General features: G+C 32.3%; 1 protein-coding gene across 1 annotated transcript; it reads left to right on the forward strand.

Annotated features, from left to right (window-relative positions):
• Window positions 1-324: 324 nt before the first annotated feature.
• On the forward strand, window positions 325-20,118 carry LOC134262244 (TBC1 domain family member 2B-like; the record flags this gene model as incomplete). Its single annotated transcript, XM_062744619.1, has 15 exons — window positions 325-443; window positions 592-711; window positions 1,478-1,591; window positions 2,244-2,406; window positions 3,688-3,838; window positions 4,039-4,195; window positions 4,565-4,665; window positions 4,853-4,950; window positions 5,132-5,314; window positions 8,072-8,091; window positions 14,523-15,378; window positions 15,625-15,932; window positions 16,290-16,391; window positions 19,434-19,524; window positions 20,009-20,118. Coding segments are annotated over 15 exons (2,693 nt in total), but the record flags the coding sequence as incomplete, so codon positions are not given.
• Window positions 20,119-20,282: the final 164 nt, after the last annotated feature.

Raw genomic sequence — 20,282 nt, forward strand, 5'->3', positions numbered from 1 at the left:
GTTCTAGAAAAAATGACCGAACATGTTGACCACTCTGGAATGTTCAAGAAACTTAATGTTACTAATAATATACATGATGAAATAATACAAATACAACACACCTCACAACACAGTAACTTACAACATTTGTATTACATTATATGTTTTTTTTTTCTTGGGGGTGGGGGGGGTGTACTTTTTTGCTTACTTAACCTCCATGAATTTTGACTCTTACTAACATATTATTTAAAGTATTCATGTACTTTCTGATTAATGAAACAATGTATGCAATAATTTTGCAATATTGAGGCTTTTTTTTAATTTCCTTGTACATGTAATTACTAGATGAGAAATATGAATGGGTCAGGAAAGCTTGTGATTCAAGAACATTGGTTGGCTTAGCTAGGACAGAAGATGTAGATGGGAGATATTTTGCTTCATTTCCTACCCCAGACAAAGTAGAGGTACAGTGCTAAAAAGAACTGTTTATTTTCCTGTTCTTCACACTCATAGATATAATTATTTTGCACTTTTCTTCATCTTGCTGCACATTTTTTGTGCACAATGTAATATTGTTTTGTATTAAAATTGATTTCAACGATTTATTTTCAGGGAGATCTGGAATCAGGATTAAAAGTTCTATTGTCTTCCTTGCCAAAAGATGGCTTCAGCAAATGTTTGGAGTATTTTACTACACAGGCCCTGATTGAGGGGAATATAGAAGAAGAACGGGTAAGTCAGACATACAAGATCACAAAGAATTGTTCAGTAGTGAGTAGGTCTGTTCTATTGAAATTGCATACTTCAAACAAACTGTTAGCATTTTTGAGAAATGAGCTCTTTTCCAGAATTGAGGTTCTTTACTACTGATTAAGGTTCTGGTCCTAGAGTGGGGTTTATATGTATGCAGCACATATGATTATACACTGAATGATTTTAAAAAATGCATTTAATTCTTTACTTATATTCCTAATCATCTGGAAACAAGATGCACTGCATGAACGTGATACATAGATCATAGAATCTTCACTAAATTGTAAAATTCACTCGAGTCCTGAGTTCTAGTTCCAGAAACAGCTGGACTGTTCTATCAGTAAAAACTCATAATATTCAAGTAGCATCCAATGCCCATTAGCCTCTCCAGTACCTGTCCTTACCATATGTACTTTAGCTTGAGCAAATATGTAGGACAATGCTGTAAAACATTATAAAGTTATTCAAAATGTGTGTCCTAAAACAATATACAAGGTGGGATAAACCTTTTAACTTCTTAATTTGATACACAAATAAATTACATCATAGGAAATGGAAGAAGTGACAAAAAATTGAATTCTTGTTGCATATTACATACTTGATGTACTTGTGAACAATTTCAAATTTTAGATGACAAATACCCAGGCAAGAGTTCTATAAGAGCGTTATAATGATTATAATATAGTATTTTTATGCAAAATTTATGTACAGTGTATTCCTTAATATTGTTGAAAATATTGTTTAGGGAGGATATTGGAGTTTTGGAGGACCTGGAGTTGATTTTGCTAAAACTGTGAGCCGAGGGCCAGAGGAGAGGGTGGAAATTATCTGCTTACAAGCTCTAATCAGTCACTCCAATGTAAGTAAGATTCTTCTCAAAAGTGTTTCTATGCATGAAGTTACAGATCAATGAAGTTACAGATCAAAAAATGTAATATGTGCTAAATTATTACATATTCAGCAGAGGAATGATGAGATTTATTTTTTGAATAAACCTGATAATTTGTCACAGTGTGAAAAGTTATCAGATCTTGATTTTCCTCCCCTTTGTGGAGAGATATGTAAAAAAAAAAATACTCCCTGACCTGTTATAAGATGGAATAAATAAACCAGAAACTAAAACTACCAGAATTTCTCGAGATGTGTTAAATTTCATGTTTACCATAAGGTTTTCAATCTCATAATCCCCTAGCTATTTTTTTTTATCTATTTGGATTAAATCAATATTTCTACAACCATTCATTAAACTACTTTTAAAGATCTATAATTTGTTTTTACTGAATATTTGTTCCCAAAGTCTGAAACTTATTCTTCTGAATATGTTTTAATGAAAGACATGCCTCTCTGCTTCATAGGTGAATGACTGCAAAATTACAAAAATCAATACAAACCAGGATGTTCATTTTCTCACTAGAAGTATCTGCTGATTTTGGCAGTATACATTGCAATGAGCTTAAAATAGCAAACATTCTTGATATTTGTCTCATGTTTATCTATTTACTTTTTGCCAGGAGCGACATCATTGCTTTGAAATGATGAAAATGGGAGTGCTACCACTTCTACAACAGACGTACCACAAGAGGAAATACAGCATAGTGATGAGAAGACAGATCGCAAGAATTTTGGGAAATTTGTCCGTCCATGAAGAGCTACATCCAGAAATCATTAAAGGGGGTAAGAGAACCCCAAGGAAACACAGGGATCTTGAAGTTATTTTTCTGTAGAGACAATTTAAATAGCTCATTCTTAAAATCTATTTTTATTTGTACTAAGTAGCTTTAATTTTTGAAACCCTTCAGATGCATAGTTTGACGAGACTAATAATAATTATATTGTCTGTAAGTCTTGAATTGTCTCAGTGAGGAAGATAATATGAACCAAACCCAATTGTATTGACAAACTAGCTGTCCAGTTCATGCGAAATTGTGAATAGACCATATCCTAATAACTGAAAAAAAACATTGAAGGCTTATACTTGGCACATTGATTGCTTGTAAACTTAGGGTTTGTTATATTCTTGATCCAAGATCATTTAAACAAGTTAAGGTAACTTGAAGAAAAAAGTATAAAACATATCTGCTCCATAAAATTGTGAGACAAAATCATTTGATGCAGCAATTTACCGGTAGGGGAAAAAATGCGACAGGGGCTAGAATTTTGTGAGATCATTTACTCACAATATCTCAAGTAAAATCACAAAGATTATGTTTGTTACAAGTAGCAATGATAAGGTAAAGATGTAAAAAAAAAAATCACAGATTCCTAAGTCCTACTGGAGTAAGTATTGTTACATTTTCTGGCAATGGTTATCTTTATATAACTGGACATATTTTATATATGAGTTGTAATATGGGGACATCAGGGTTTCAGAAACATATCTCTGTTTTTTTTTGGAACAATGGTACAGTAAAATATGCAAATAGTGAATTGCCAAGGATGAGCAATTTTGATTCGTTATAGTGTCTGTGAAGATTACAATACTGGTACTTTTAAAATTGTGGAAATTGATTGATTGATTGTATGTTGTTTAATGTCCCTCTCGAGAATTTTTCACTCATATGGAGACACCACCATTTGCTGGTGGAGAGCTACAAATTTCATTCTATACTCGGCACTCAGGGCCATTGAGCAGGGAGAGATCTTTTTCGTCCCAGCACCTACTGCGACAGGGGACCTCGGTTGATGCTGTCTCATCTGAAGAACCGGTCTCCATGTCACAAAGTGGGATTTGAACCCGCGATTTAAGGATTAACTCCTTACTTCGCGACTCTAGAGCAGACGCTCATGGAAATTGGAAAATCCACTCTTTTGACTGTGTTATTTTCCTATAAGGGTATACCTGTGTTTTACTGCACTTTGTTTATAAAATTTGAAACATTGTAGACTATGATTATTGTATTATTAGGTATCACGGATATAATCATATACATGTAAATGTGTCCCCTGTATTTTCAGGTTGGGTATCCCTGTTGTATAAATGGTCCAAGTCCTCTGACCTTCAGCTGTCCTTACACGCCTCTAGAGCACTAGTTAATCTAGACAGGGATGATGGGACATTTCTGTATCCCAGTGGAGTCTACCTTGTACACCCAACAAAGAGATCTAAGTAAAATAACATTCAACAGATTATTGTTATAATTATTGAAGAATATGATTCAGTGAGAGGCGCGCAGTCAGCTAATTTCATGTTTAGTTGAATGAAGATTTGATATTTTGACTTTTACCTTTAGAGCTTATCACATATTTTACGTGATTCTTTATGTTTAAATGTGTGCAAGACATATGAGATATACGATATATTGATAGAGACCCAGTGATGGCTGATGTGGTGTTTGTCCATGGATTACTTGGTGGACCTTTTAAAACCTGGAGACAACAGGACAGGAAGATGCCAGACAAAGACAATGTAGCAGAAGGGCCGGCAAGTGTCCGCAAAGGAACTTACACCTTCTGCTGGCCAAAGGTATGGATGAGAAATCTGTGAACAAAAAAATCTCTAGCTGTTTACTTGTACGAGAGTCTCCCTGCCTTCTCTGTAGCCTGATGTCTGCACACAAGTACAGTTGAATGCAACTTCATTGTAAATGCAAAATTCCAATAGTAATATGTTTACTACTAGTTATTTTAAAAAGACATTAGGGCTGACATTTCTAATTCTGTACGAAATACATAGGTTAATGTTGAAATAGTTAACCAATTAATTCTAAGTTCATTTATATGCTTTTCATTTATAATTTGCAATTTGTAGTAAAGGATATTTTTAATATCAAGCTTTGATTGATCTATGAAATGCAGATAGATGTAATTTTAAATTAATTTAATTTTTTATAAGGATTGGCTGTCAAACGATGTTCCCTTTGTCCGTATTTTGTCTGTAGAGTATGACACAAATCTCAGTACATGGAATGCAAACTGTCCATATGAGACAGAAAAGTAAGTAATGTACCTTCTTTTCTTTACTACTGTTATATCATTTATAAAAAATTCCACATCTTAGATAGATTTGATGATTATCTTTATTAAAAAATAATTACTATAAATGTAACTATCAAAGAACAAAGTTTATAAATTTAAAAAGGTACCTATGTGTATCTATGGATCAGCATTTAATGTGTTGTAGGCGTTCCTTACCAAGGCGAGCTTCAGAACTTCAAAAGAAGTTGAAGGCAGCAGGGGTGGGGTCACGACCTATTATCTGGGTCACACATTCAATGGGAGGTAAATCTAACACTTATTTGAAAAAAGTCAACAAATTGTGTTAATTTTGATATAATTAATAAGTTAATTGCTCAGAATGTGTTGTGCTTTACTCAGTGGCAATTCTGTATTTGCTTGCCTTCCCAACATAAAATCTATAAACTTAAGCATCATTTATGCTGTGATTTTAATGTTCATACAGGGCTGTTGGTTAAGAAAGTTCTCTGTCAGAGTAACCTTAGTCCAGATTGTTCAGACATTGTCCGCAACACGTCGGGGATTATCTTTTACAGCACGCCCCACCGAGGCTCCGCCCTGGCCAACATCTCCAACCGGGGGAGTCGTATCTTCTCCCCCACGGTAGAGGTCCAGGAACTCAGTCAAGGTACACTTTAACTTGTTCATATTAGGTGCCTACAGTTAATGCAAAATGATGTTTGGAACATACGTAACTTCAAAATGTGAATATAACAAGCTCATGCTATTTCAGACAATGAATATTATAGAACAATATCATCTCAAGATCTTTCCTTACTATTAAATGATTTTATGTTTTATATATTTGTAAAACAAAAAAATATGTTGGGGTTGGCTAGAAATTACAATGTAACGTTAATCTGAATTGATGATTTAAAACATGTACCTAATAGATTTTGTAAATAATTTTATCAGTTGTCTTCTGGTCAATACAACATTCTACTGTGAACCATAAAATGTGCACTATTCTAACAATATTTAAACAATTAAAGTCTTTTTTTAGATTCTTTAGCTCTGAGAACATTACACAACAACTTTAAGCAGATTGTGACAGAAAACAGAATCAGGTGCCTGAGTTTTGGTGAAACTGAGAAGCAAACTGTTGGATACAAAAGAATCAAACTTCTTATTGTTCCACCTGAGTCTAGTGGTAAGAATAGTCAAAAGTTCGTATTGTTCCTTCAAAGAAGTGAGGGCAAATTGCTTTACTGTAAGTCTGTTGTCTGTCTGTTGGTAAGTCTATTTGTTGGTCCACCAACATTTTGCATTCATTTTCTTCGTAGAGGCTGCACATACTGAAATGAAATTTTGTGTATAATTTATCATAATAACATCTATATCAGGTTCTGTTTTGGGTACGATTGAGCAATTTTTGACAGAGTTATGCCCCTTGGACTTACAAAAATTCCAATTATTTGCAGTTCCTGTTCAATTTCTCTGCAGAGGTTACACATGCTGAAAGGAAATTATGGTTTACAGATTTATCGTAGAAATATTTAAGTCATTTTCTGTTTTGGGTATGATCAAGCAATTTTTGACAGATTAGATTTAGGAGGTATCAGTCAGTGTTGCTTGTTCAAGGACAAGACCATGACATTGATATCAAATCAAGATCATGGTTGAGTCAAACTATGTTTTACTAGTAAGTAAAGAACTTGCATTACCATTCCTCCTGAGACTAGAGAAATGTTTATTTATGACATTAGTTTCATATACACAGTGTACAATGTCTATGCACTAAAAATCCCATTGAATGATTGTTAATGAATTATTGGATGTTTTACAGATCCTGGTATTGGAGAGTTCCACCCTTTGTCAACCACTCACCTTAATGTATGCAAGCCGTGGGACCAGAATTCTGAGCTTTATTTGCTCACAGTCAAATTTATCAAACACTGTATAATGTTAGATCCAGTAAACCGCATCTTGAAGACTGGAAATGTTGTCCAAAGTCGAATAAGTGTGGATAGATTCAGCAAGTAAAATGTTTTCCATAGGGATTGAATTTTATATGAGCAAAGTGGCATAATACACTGTATTTATTTATTTTTGAAAATATATTTGACTATGCTACATACTTAAGAGTATCTTGTGTAAGAAAAAAAAATTACGACTGAAGATTTTTAATAGTGCACACACTCTCATAGTGCAGATTGTTTATATAATATGGCACGTGTTGCATGAAATGCACAGAAAAAGTTTTGTTTTTAATTTATTTTTTGAAAAAAACAAATATATTCTAGTGCATGTAAACGGGTAAATTCAAATGTATTTAAAAAGAACTGTTTCTGTTGGAGATAGATCTAGATAAATCAAGGTCTCTGTTAAATCTTGTCTTATCTTGATGGTGTTCACATAAATGAGATCTGAATCCATGTAATATTTGTTTTATTTGTCATAATTTCTTATCAATTTTTAAGAAATGCTGCCCTGCAAATGAAAAATTTTTGTTTTTAATTTATTTTTTGAAAAAAACAAATATATTCTAGTGCATGTAAACGGGTAAATTCAAATGTATTTAAAAAGAACTGTTTCTGTTGGAGATAGATCTAGATAAATCAAGGTCTCTGTTAAATCTTGTCTTATCTTGATGGTGTTCACATAAATGAGATCTGAATCCATGTAATATTTGTTTTATTTGTCATAATTTCTTATCAATTTTTAAGAAATGCTGCCCTGCAAATGAAAAATTGAACCTCACAATATTATTGATTTATTGTTCTTTAGCCAAATAGTTTTATTTTTATCTCTTAGCTGGTGACAAGTTTATGAATGCAGATGGGAGTAGAGACTAGAGAGGGGGTAACCCCTGCATAGTACTCTGTATTATTGTGAATGTCTGTAAATCTTCCTGTTTTCAATTGTTGACCAGTGTTATCACAATGTTACTGTCTTTTTGATTGTATTCTTTTGTTGTTACATTTAGATTTAATTAAACTTTTTTTCACATTATGAAAATACATGTTTTTATTCAAATGCTAAAAATTCAGAAAATATACACCAAATTGCTGTAACAAAATATTGCAGTCAGAAAAGATGTAAAGCTATATACACCCGGTATATCTGAGCTAAAAGAATAATAATACAAGTTTGAGTGAAGAGATACATTTTAAATGTTATTTTTACATTTTTAGCTGAAATTTTCATTGATTTTAAACTTGGATAATCTTAATCTAATTAAATTGAGATGTTAGATCTGCTCACATGCTCAACTACACTAACATACTTAAGGGAGTATGGGAGTGGAACTCGCATCTAATTTTAAACTACAGTGTATGTCTGTTATTTAAATGTGCAATGGAGTCAGTAAATAAATTGGATATTACACAAATGAAGCCTTTTGCTGAGGTTATACCTATAGATACATGTACGATATAGACCTCAGAAAAAGCATATATTGGCCAAGCACAAATTAAAGCACCAAGATCATTATGCTTTCCCCAAGATCCATATAACTAGTCATAGATAATGTACCAAATTTAAATGCTATACACATGTATTTGTTTTATTATATTTCTTTATCATTTAATAAGAAATTCTTAAAAATCTATGTTATAATTGCTTAGGATCATGTTGCATGAATGTTACCCGGGAAGTTAATTAATGGCTAGCTAAACCTGAGTTGCACAAAAAAACTAGTGACAGTAGCTTTACTGAGGTTACCTAGGTACATTAAATATTTTCATTAATTAACATTGATATCAAATTTGCAGATTTTTTATCATTTGAAACCAGTTCTTTGCATGGAAGGGAGAATTTATATAGTGATAACTTGAGCAACACAAAAATTTGATCCAAATTTTGATTAAGACAAGACTGTGTTATATAAATGCCAGTACTTTCTCATATAAGGCATTGTTATGACATAGTAGCAGCTGCAGTATCATCCAGTTTATATTCAAGACTTGTAACATTATTATATCAAAACAGCCACTATTGTTGCTTAAATTCACAGAAGAATGTTTCTATATAAAAAGGCAGTTGGTTTATAAGCTTTTTAAATTCGTGAAATAGAAACATAAAGTGTATAAGACTTTTATTCATGATCATCACAAGTGATCTAGTATGAGCAGATCAGAAAGCTGGCAACAATAGAGAAAAACGAATAAGTTTTAGTGCGTGTTATCTTTTACAATCGGACATCATTGGTACAAGTTAGCTAATATCCAATACGCCTTTTTGTGTTAAAAATAAAAAGTTCAGACTTCAGTTGAAACTTTGATAAACAATCGTGAAACTGAAACTAGAGAGAAAGAAATTGACAAAGGTAAGTGAAATATTTATTAAATTTTCCATAACTTAAGTAAAAAATGTTTCCCCGAAGTGCAGTTCCGTTGAAATTTTAATATTTCTTCTGCAGATCGATTCAGACACCAGACATTATATAAGTGACGTAATATCTCAGAGTAATTACCGAGGTTGCAATATATCGTGATACACAATGACTTTGAATGAATTATTTGTTAGAAACACATAAGTATATAATTACCATCTTAAGTATATTAACAAAAAAGATCTTGCAAAATGTCAGTGGCAGATAATTTTCATATTTTTTCACCGGTGGCGATGATATGATTAACAAATTTTGAAAAAGGGAGGAGGAGGATCCAAATGATAGAACATACAGGATTAGAGCAATACTTAATTGTATATTCTTGCTAAATGTATTAGCTGCAGTACTGTAGCTCTCCGAAAAAATATATATTGACAGAACGGAGACTCCGAGAGCTACTGTGCCACCCATTGTAAAAACTGTATATTTATTGCGCACAAAAGTTGCGCTTAGTTCTGGATTAATTCTTCCAAATTCTTACCTCAAACGCGAAAAATGCCTTACTCCTCTATGAAGTACTCTCGCAGGTGACAGCAGCACGAAGAGTATCTTGCAAACCAAAAAGGCAGTAGGCCTATATAAAATAGATGAAATTTTCAATGATCTCAATTCAGGGCCAGGAGGGCTATTAATAACAATTGAATTATAAGGAATAACACATGGTTAGTTATATTTCTTTTATAACAATTTAAAAACATGGAGAAATAAATCGGGAAACAGCACCCTTTTTGTATAATATATATATATAGTCTTTTCAATGGGTGGCACTATAGCTCTCTGGTCTGTCAAAATATTTTTTTCACAGAGCTACAGTTCTGCAGCTATAAATGTATGTATTCATATGTTTTGCATGGTTATCTAATTTGATGTCATCTATATAGCTGGCCATTAAGTGTGTCATAGTTTTATTTCCACTTGAATATATTACACTGAAAAATGCATTTTTCTAAAATATAATTGCTGTGTAATTTTTTACTCATTTTTTATGACTAATGACCTGTTCACACGACGAGTTTAATTCGCAGTAAACTAATGCGAAGTAAACTAATGCGAATCAAAATAATGCGAATTAAATTGCGTTCACACGACAGCTAATGCGAAGTAAACTAATGCGAATTAAAATTTTACTTCTACAGCCCGGCGTCAGCACGGCTATTATGACGTCATTTGCAAATCACGTCACCTTATGCAGAAGCAGATCCATTTGACATACTGGCAAAGTGTCTGCATACACATTTTAATGATTAACAAAATTTTCCTTAGTTTTTTACTCAAAAATAGCAGAAGTACCTATAGCTGACCACCAACAAGTGGCTTTTAATTGACTAAATTTTGCCATTACGCATGCCTCAGAATTTAATTCGAATTAGCTTCGCTTAGCATTCACATGGAGCTAATGCGAAGTAATTTAATGCGCAGTAAACTAATTCAAATTAAACTAATTCGCATTAAATTCTCCGTGTGAACGCTAAGCGAAGCTAATTAGCAGTAACTTTACGTTTAATTCGAATTAAACTCTCCTTGTGAACAGGGCATAAAACATCATTAAATGTGGAATTCTTTACAGTTTCTTCAAATTATTTCAAAATAATTTTATCTGCAGGCATTGCAGATATATTGCATGTCTAATGCAATATAAAAATTTTCAGACTCTAATTTTTTAAGAAATCATAGTAATTTGAGGCTGGAATTTTTTGTTTTGAAGGTTTTATAAATTATTCTGAATGATTAGTGTATCATTTGAAGAATCCTGCACGAATCGGTGAAAAAATCATGGAAATTGGGCTTAGATTGGCCTCACAATAAGGTATAAAAAAAATTCCGATGAAATATAATATATAAATGTAAAAATGCAATCATGACTTTCTTATGGCCATATACTGTACCATATTGTCTCTAGTAAGAAGTCGCGGCTCAAAAATTGATGATTTCCAAACGTTCAAGAACATTTCAAATATTTGTTGCATAATTACCATCATTGATTAATGAAAAAATCTCATTAATGACAAATAAAAATTGAAATTTATTAGCTTAATTCCGCATTTAATTTAATACAGACAAGCTGCAATAATGTTTATTATGTAGCCCTTATCCTTTTTCTGGAGAGGGAGGGGGAGGCCTCTCCAGAAAATAGCAGATTAAAAAAATCGGAGAGGGCTACATTAATGCAGCTAATTAAAACACAGCAAAAGTCATATTACTAAGGATGGATACCTTGCTTTAGATGATTCATTAACTGTTGCTTTTAAACTTTGAAGTTATTATAAATCACACACTGACAGACTGCCTCATCTCTTATTGATAAATTAAGATATCTGAGTCATTTATAGATGCTGAGTCAGCCTCACTCAGGTGACAGAGAGTTGGTTGTTTGTACTATATATGGCTATAAGTATATAGTTAACCATACAGACAAGGGGAATATGAGGATAATGACATGTATTATAAATATTTTTCAAATAGTTAATCATACAAGATATCTTGACCTGATTTCATACTTAGCCTAAGGACACACACTTATCTACAGATTTATCTGTTGCGTTCATTGATAATAAGAAGACTCCATCTTACATTGCTAACATTCCATTAAGTACTGTCCATGCTAATTATGTTTGAATTAACAGATGTGGTTTTGGAGGGAAGAGTCCAGCAGTATTTTTTAAGTTTATTTTTTTTATTTAATCAAAATGTGAAGGATATTAGTTTGCCATAAAGAGGTACAGGTATTGTAAAATCACTTATTTTAATCTCGTCAAATTTTTGTGGTTTGACATTTGAACACATATTTGAATGAAGAATAGTCAAATAAGGTAGTAAACTTAAATCGATTGCATGGGTCTCTTCATACCTTGAAAACAAAACAAAAATTACACATAGGCACACAGTCCCACCACTGTGAATAACCACAAAATGAGTGAATTGACAGTATTTAAACTGTGTTGGATCAAAACATTTTATGTTGATAATATTTTGTTTAGCTCATCATGTTTTGTTACTTAATATGCATTAAGGATTCTTTCAAAAACTGTAAAAAGGATTAATTTTTTGATATATTCATTGTTGCCTAGATACTTGTTTTATTTCCAGGTTATTTAGATATCAATATTTCCTCAAAAAGCAAGTAGTCTGACTAATGAGATAATTGATTTTTTTTCTGTACAAGGCTTGTAAAATATTTTTTTGTGTAGTTTAAAGAGAAAATGATATTAGCCCACTCCAATTTTTATTAGATTTCTTTTTAAAAAAAAAAGGAGGGGGGGGCTACATTTTTTGCAGCTCCTCTGAAACCTGCATGCTAAATCTGTGGAATTTGAAGCAAACTACTTTTGAAATACCTTAATCAATTTTAGCTTAGGCCATAGTTTATTTGAATGGTAGGTCCCAGGGTTTTCATATTCCACATATCACGATTCCTTGTGATGATATAAACTTTCTATTTCTGTGAAAAAAATTGTACCTTCTGACTTTGACCTTGAAGTTTGAGATACCTTTGAAAAATTATAACCGTGATCATAACTTCAGAAAGGCTGCTACAAGGCCATTCTTATTTCACATTTGTACTCTTTGTAACACTTAAGACCTCTCTTTGGATTACAGATTTTTGATCTAATGATATTGATCTTGGACTTGACTTTCTTTTTAAATAAAGATGCATACATTTGCCATGGGGCCTCAGTGTTTTTCTTGATTCTCTGACACTGTATGTTGTTTTCCAGATTGCTTGACAGTACAAATATGTTTTTGTACACTGTTTCATGTCTAGGCTTTTCTTTACATCACTGCCATTTGTGTGACAATTTGGCATATTTGTGTCTAGTTAAATAAATGATACATGCACATTGCACTTTAAAAGGAATGCTTAGAGACCTTCTCTTATTTGGTAGATTGAAGGAAATATCTAGAATATTCATTGATTTCTATTGGGCCTCCTCAATCATTGTTTGATAAAGTGTATAAACAGGTTAAGAAAGTTATAATGGAGTCCTCATATTTAATTCAAAATTCGTATCGATTGCATTATTTTATTGAAAACAAATTAAACTTTCCAGAGAAAATAATAATAACATTGGTATACTTATTTTAGGCTGCTAATTTGCATTTAATACTTTCAAATTGATAATGATACACAGTACATAGATTTAATATTCCCTTTAAATCTGAAAATCTGGAAGCATTTTTAGCTGCTTTTTTTCATAGGTGCAATATCTTGATGTCTGAAATGTATGTGTATACAGTTCATCTATGTACTCCATGTTCTCAGCTGTGATATTTTTTCTATGAAGTTCATGACAGAATTTGAATAAAAAAAAAAAAAAACCTAGCTCTTATTTCCTTAATTGTCATGAATTGAATATATCTCGGTAGACAGTGCTAAATTGAAATGGCTTTAATAGGGCAGATTCGTGCAATAAATTATAGTGACTGTCATAGATCTTGTATGGTTTCAGCTTTGAAAATGTGCATTCACTTGTACAGTATATATATGAGGTTTTTGCTGAAATAATGCAATAAGGCATCTAAGGCAAGACATTAGAACTTGAACTGCCTGAGAAAAGTAAGGGTTTTCATGCAATACATGTTGATAACAATTAAGGTAACCTAAAAATTTTTGCTGGAAATTTTTAAATGTACTCTCCAGATAGAATAATTGATGGGCATATTAGGGCATCTAAATATTTTCTTATCTGGTGAAACTGCATGTCCTTGAACATTTAATGGAGCGTTTTACAAATGTTCAAAAATAATTTCTTGTGATGGACGGATGTACTGTTCATTGGGAGTATGAGTATACTGACAATTTAATATTAAATTAACATTAAACTTTTTAACTAAAACATGAGAAGATCATACTTCAATCTAATTTGATTAAATTTAATCCATGGCATGGATGTGAAAGGTCTTAAATAGACTTAATTCTGTACAGAAGTAATTTTCATCTTCATATGCACTAACATGAATGTCAATGCTGCGACCTTTTGATTTATAAATATCTTGTAGAATCTTTTTTTAGTGATTTAAATATATTGATTAAAAATTTTAAGTGGTCTGGATAATGGATATGAAAGCTTATCAGTAACAGACCTCTTCTCTGACTGAATAAGGAATAACAAATATGAAGTGAAAAAAGGTAAAAAAGCCAGACTATAATTACTCAGATGCATTTGCATTAAACTTTTCTTAACACCAATAAAATATTTAGCATGTCAGTTCCAGTGCTGAATGTCTAAAAAATTATTTCTTTAAATGTTAGCCATATATTTCACAGGTAGCTCATTCCCTCCAGTGTCCTATAATAAAAGTTTGGCTGAAATGACCATCAGCTGAATACATTAGCACCTTTTTAAAATCATCCATATGTTACATGACAGTCTAGACTTGTGTTCATGAATTTAAATATGAATTTCCCTTCTTTGTAGGTTGAATCCCTGGTCGCAACATCCAAATTAAGCAATATTTAGATAAGGGAGATAGTAGCTTCATTACCAGTGCAATCATGGGATAGATATCTGAATACATTTATCCAAAGGACATGGAGAAAAATATTGAATATGAAAAGAATGATCTAGGGAAAGATATTGAAGGTAAAGAAAAAGAAGAACAAGTGATTGATGGATTTCAGGAAGGACTATCAAACGATGAAGATATTGTTGACAGAAAGAAAGAGGAAGAAGAGAGTCAAGCAGAAATAGTCAAGGAGTCTGATGACCTGAGAGAGTCTGGTGAGCAGGATAAAAATGAAAATGAGGCTGACAGTGAAAATGAGGCTGATGATGAAAACGAAGCTGACAATGAAAGGGAAGAAAGTTTAAAAGTGGAAGAAGGAGAAGATACTGATAATGTTAAAACAAATAAGGAAGTTGTGATAAAAACTCAGGAAAAAGAAACTGACAAGCATACAGGGGAAGACAACAAGTCAAAGGATGTTGAAGATAGTAAAGAAGTGAAAACAGAAGTGGATATGAAACCCAAAGATTCTAGTCAAATGGAAAGTAGTGACTCCATGACCTTGAGTAAATCTGAGGTCACCTCAGGAGATATGGAGGACTCGGATGTGATTTCCAATGGATTTGAGGTCATTCCGGCTGATAGTGTAAACATTCCTTTTACCCACTATGTGGATCATAAAAATCTAATACGTTCAGCAGGACAGGCTGACAGATTTGATGGGGAAATGGAACTTACTCACCTTCTAAAGGGGTATAAAAACAGTAATAAGGAGCTTAAAGACTTCCACAGAAAGAACTCCTGGGATACCCATCACACTATCCGGGGTCAACTCTGGGTCAAAGTCTGTGAAACTCTTCATAAAGCTAAAGGCAATCTGTATGATGACTATGAGAAAGATCTTTTTCACCAAAGTAAGTTATATGTATACACTTTTTGTTCATGTTTATTTGGATTTAATCAGATTCTGAATCTTCCTCAGATATGAAAACATTCTACATATTTAAGTTGTATTTTTTTAGTATAACAGGTATTTCCTAATATTAAAGCTCTATTGGTTGGATATGTTTTTACTTGTTATTTATGTAAAGTGTTAAAAGTCCTCCTATGATAATTTTTATCATGTGAAAACATGCACAAGTACTTTATTATCTTTCCAGGAAACACAGATGATATAGCTTTACCTCCGTTTGTGGATTTTAATAACCTTACCTCCTATCACCTTTCTGAACAAGGAACCAAAACTGTGGCCAAAATCCTCGCTATAATCCAAAATACCAATCCAGAAATTTTGTACTGTCCCACACTGTACGCCAAGCTGAGTATATTCCTCCACTACATGGGACCCTCCGATGCTTTTAACTGTATATATGCTTTACTGCGCTCCAAAGATGCCTGCATCATGCAGACCAAAGTTGCTGTGGAGGCTTCCAAACTTGTACTTCGAGATCTTACCAAAAAATATGCAGTAAATAATTTGAATAAGAAAACTTGAAATCTGTACCAATTTGTGCTTTAAATATTGGAGTAGGAAGTAAAAGTAATGCAAATGCTGATCAAAATTTGAACTCAGGAATGATATAAAGGAAACTCTTTAAAACAACATTGTCCTAAAAGCAGTAGTAAAAGTGTTTGTGTGTTTGTTATGCAATATTGACATCAGAATTTTTTGAAAACAAAATTAAAAGAGAGAGAGATTGTTGTATAAAGGAAAAAAAGGTTAAAAAAAAAAAGGATGTTTTATCTCAGAGCATATGTTTAATGATGGGAGAATCATGTAAGAATTAAACCTTGGAGTAAAACCTAATTTATTTATTTTTTACAGAAATCAGCGTATGTTTACTTGGTCCGACACAGCAGTGACATTACATCTGTGTTTGATACCTGGATGTGGTGGCTGTTTTCTGACCTACCCTTCCCACACATTGTAAGTATTCCTCACTTTGTAAGTTGTCTCTTGTGGCACAAACCTCATAAAACAACGAGAATGACTCGTATCATTATACATCAAAGCACGAAAATACTTCTGTATCAAGACTGTATACATATGTAGTCATATTCCAGATTTGTTTTTAAAAATACAGACCCGGGATGTCTTAATTCTATTTTGTCAACTTCAGTAGGGAGACAGTAGATCTATATCATTTCTCCCGAACATGGCAAAAATGACATTTGTGTCTTTGGAATCTTTAGTTAAAGCTTTTCCTGAAAAAAAAAACTAAGTTTCTCATTTCTGTGTTGGAAATGCTTTCATGCTAGAAATCAATTTATATAAGAATGACTGAAATTTTAAGATGAAAACTTGATAATATGTTGCTTATTTTAAAAAAAGCATTTATTTTGTGTACAGTAAACAATGTAGTGATGCACCTATTCACACATATGTACACCGTTCTTGTTCTAACGCTTAGAATGGGTTTATTAACTTTTATGACAGTGTTTTAATCACCTGACTGTTTGTATTTCCCTGTAGTAAATATCGCAGTAACTGACATATAGCTTTAGGTGTATTAATTGTACCCATTAATTTTAGATGAAAAAATGGAAATTTCTAAACAGGAAATATGTTCACCTGTGTATGAAATATATCAACAAATTAAATGATCTGTAGATGACTTATGAAAATAGTACAATTTAAAAAAATTATTACACTTTTTGTCTAAAATCCAGCTTTTTAATTTAAAAAAATTGAAACTGAAATCTAATGTAACAAATGCCTGAACAATAATGAATCAATGATATCATTTATAAACTGAGATAAAAAATCAAGGATTTTGAAATATATATCTCACCTTTGTGTGATTATGCAGTATTGGTACCCCTTTGTACCATTCTGCGTACTTTAGGATAGTCTTTAATTTTCGTTATCAGGCCTGACCTCAGATTTATACTGATACGCATATATATGTTTAAATAGAAAGTTTTTACCAGCTTTATCCAGTAATGTGAAGGACAGATAGTAGTCATATATTTTTATCATAATAATAATGATATAAGTATCCTAATTTCTGAATTGCCTCGTCTAATTTTTGGCTGCATTATTTTATTTTGGTTGTAGGGTAGATGTTGTATATGTGCATTTTATAATAAACAGAAAGTTAAAAATGGCAAAGAATTTCAAAGAGCGTTTCAGTTTTGAAGTTTTATTTGATTTTTAGCTCTACTGGTCAGAGACCAGAAGAGCTTATGCGATAGTAATGCGTCCGTCATCTGTCCGTCTGTCTGTTTGTAAACAATTTTTCAAAACAGTTTTGGTCTGATTTCAATATAACTTGGCACACAAGTAGACTGCACTAAAGATGCATAATTCTTTGTATCGGTTTTTGATTTCGATGAACGGTGTTGCCGCGGTTACTAAAAATAGAAATTTCTGTGAAATTCTTTCAAAATGCTACTCCTCCTACAGTTTTGGTCTGATTTCAATCTAACTTGGTACACAAGTAGACTACACTAAGATACATAATTCTGTGTATCGGTTTTTGATTTCGATGAGCGGTGTTGCCGTGGTTACTAAAAATAGAAATTTCTGTGAAATTCTTTCAAAATGCTACTCCTCCTACACTTTTGGTCTGATTTCAGTATAACTTGGCACACAAGTAGACTACACTAAGATACATTATTCTATATATCGGTTTTTGATTTTGGTAGGCGGTGTTGCCGTGGTTACTAAAAATAGAAATTTCTGTGAAATTCTTTCAAAATGCTACTCCTCCTACAGTTTTGGTCTGATTTCAGTATAACTTGGCGCACAAGTAGACTACACTAAGATACATAATTCTGTTTATCGGTTTTTGATTTTGGTTGGCGGTGTTGCCGTGGTTACTAAAATAGAAATTTCTGTGAAATTCTTTCAAAATGCTACTCCTCCTACAGTTTTGGTCTGATTTCAGTATAACTTGGCACACAAGTAGACTACACTAAGATACATAATTCTCTATTTCGGTTTTTGATTTTGATGAGCGGTGTTGCCATGGTTACTAAAAATAGAAATTTCTGTGAAATTCTTTCAAAATGCTACTCCTCCTACAGTTCGTCTGATTTCAATATAACTTGGCACACAAGTAGACTACACTAAGATACATAATTCTGTGTATCGGTTTTTGACTTCAATGAACGGTGTTGCCGTAGTTACTAAAAATAGAAATTTTAGTTAAATACTCTTAAAATGCTACTCCAAATACAGTTTTAGTCTGATTATAATACATGTATAATGTAATATAATTTATTGCTGTTTTAAAGTTTCAATTCTCATCTGCTTATAAGTACTTTTCTCTTCCTTTGCTACAAGTACAAACCAGTAGAGCTTCAGTCTCGACAGAGACTTCTGGTTTTTTTAACAATTATTATACATTCAACAGAAAATAACACTAGAATTGCAAAATAAAAAAAAAATTATATATACAAAAATAGGATTTAAAATTTACTGACGAAAGTAGCACATGCAGGGTTAAAAGCACTTTTAATATAAAAAATAGATGTATCTGTATCTTTGTTAAATTATTTTACATTACGAGATTTAGCAATATCAAGATCTGATATGTGTGTGTTGACACATAAATCATGAGGATTGAAGAGTATCGTCAGGAGAGATAACTCCTCCCCTATACCTATATTACTATCGGTCATTGACTGCAATAGATAGTAGATTGGAGACACTGACACAACCATGTGTTATTTATTTTAAAAGTAAACAAAATTGGTCATTTATTGGTGTTTTATCAAGAAAAGATCTGTGCGATACGATAAGATTTAATCTATTAGCAATAAATCAGTGAAACCTTTTTTGAGTAAATATCCATTAGATTCAAGCCTTCATGACACAGTTTATCCCACATATAGCAGTAACAAACTTTTTTTTTCTTAAAAAGCACACTCTTTTTAACATGTTGATCAAGACACTAGACATTTGTTAAAGTTTTCATTTGAAAAGAACCTCAGCTAATGTTGGATTTTGGGGTTTACTTTGCAGGTGAGAATTCTTGACTGTTATTTAGTTGAAGGAGTGAAAGTGCTGTACAGAATTGTGCTAGCTATACTCATCTTATTTACAAAATACTCAGGTAAGTAACTGTTCTAGCTATACTCATTTACAAAATACTCAAATTAGTAACTGTTCAAGCCATACTCATTTACAAATTACTAAGGTAATTAACTAATCTCATTAAACTCAATTTACTGAGGTAAGTAATTATTGTAGCCATACTCATTAAATAAATAAGTAAGCAAAGTTAATGATTCAGTGTCTCAGTGTAACAGAAAAATGTTAAGTATACTCCTAACAGTATCCTCCCCTTTCCCCCTGTTGACTGGTATAGTTAATGTTTTATTGATTTCTTAATTGTACGTACATGCTACATGATCAGGTTTTTCTTCAAAAGTCCACTAAAAGAATTCAAGTAATCATTATATGAATTGTATTAATGATAGATTATTATTGTAGGTGAGCTGTTTTAATCTACAAAAAGATGAGCTGTTTTTACAGTGAACATGATGAAAGGGGGAAACTAGAACAGTATTAACAGAGTGGTTCTCTTTTGATTTCAGTTTCAGCTAAACAACACCACCATGGGGTAATTACAGATACTTTCACTGTGTCTGAAAGAATTCGACAATTTTGTACCAATATGCCATTCCCTGTAGAGAAACTGCTGAAGGTAGTACATATATACATATTATATAATATATATTTTATCAAGCTTCATAAAAAGATTGGTAAGAGCAGTCTAGTTGTGTCATGAGTCTCTGTCATTGACCTTTTGACTGTGTGATCTTGACTCTTCTAATTCCTCATTCTGCATTGCCATTTGCCATAATTCAA

This window comes from Saccostrea cucullata, unplaced genomic scaffold (assembly GCF_032062105.1).
Source record: "Saccostrea cucullata isolate Sc308-1 unplaced genomic scaffold, CSIRO_AGI_Scuc_v1 ctg8856, whole genome shotgun sequence".
Classification (NCBI taxonomy): Eukaryota; Metazoa; Mollusca; class Bivalvia; order Ostreida; family Ostreidae; genus Saccostrea; species Saccostrea cuccullata.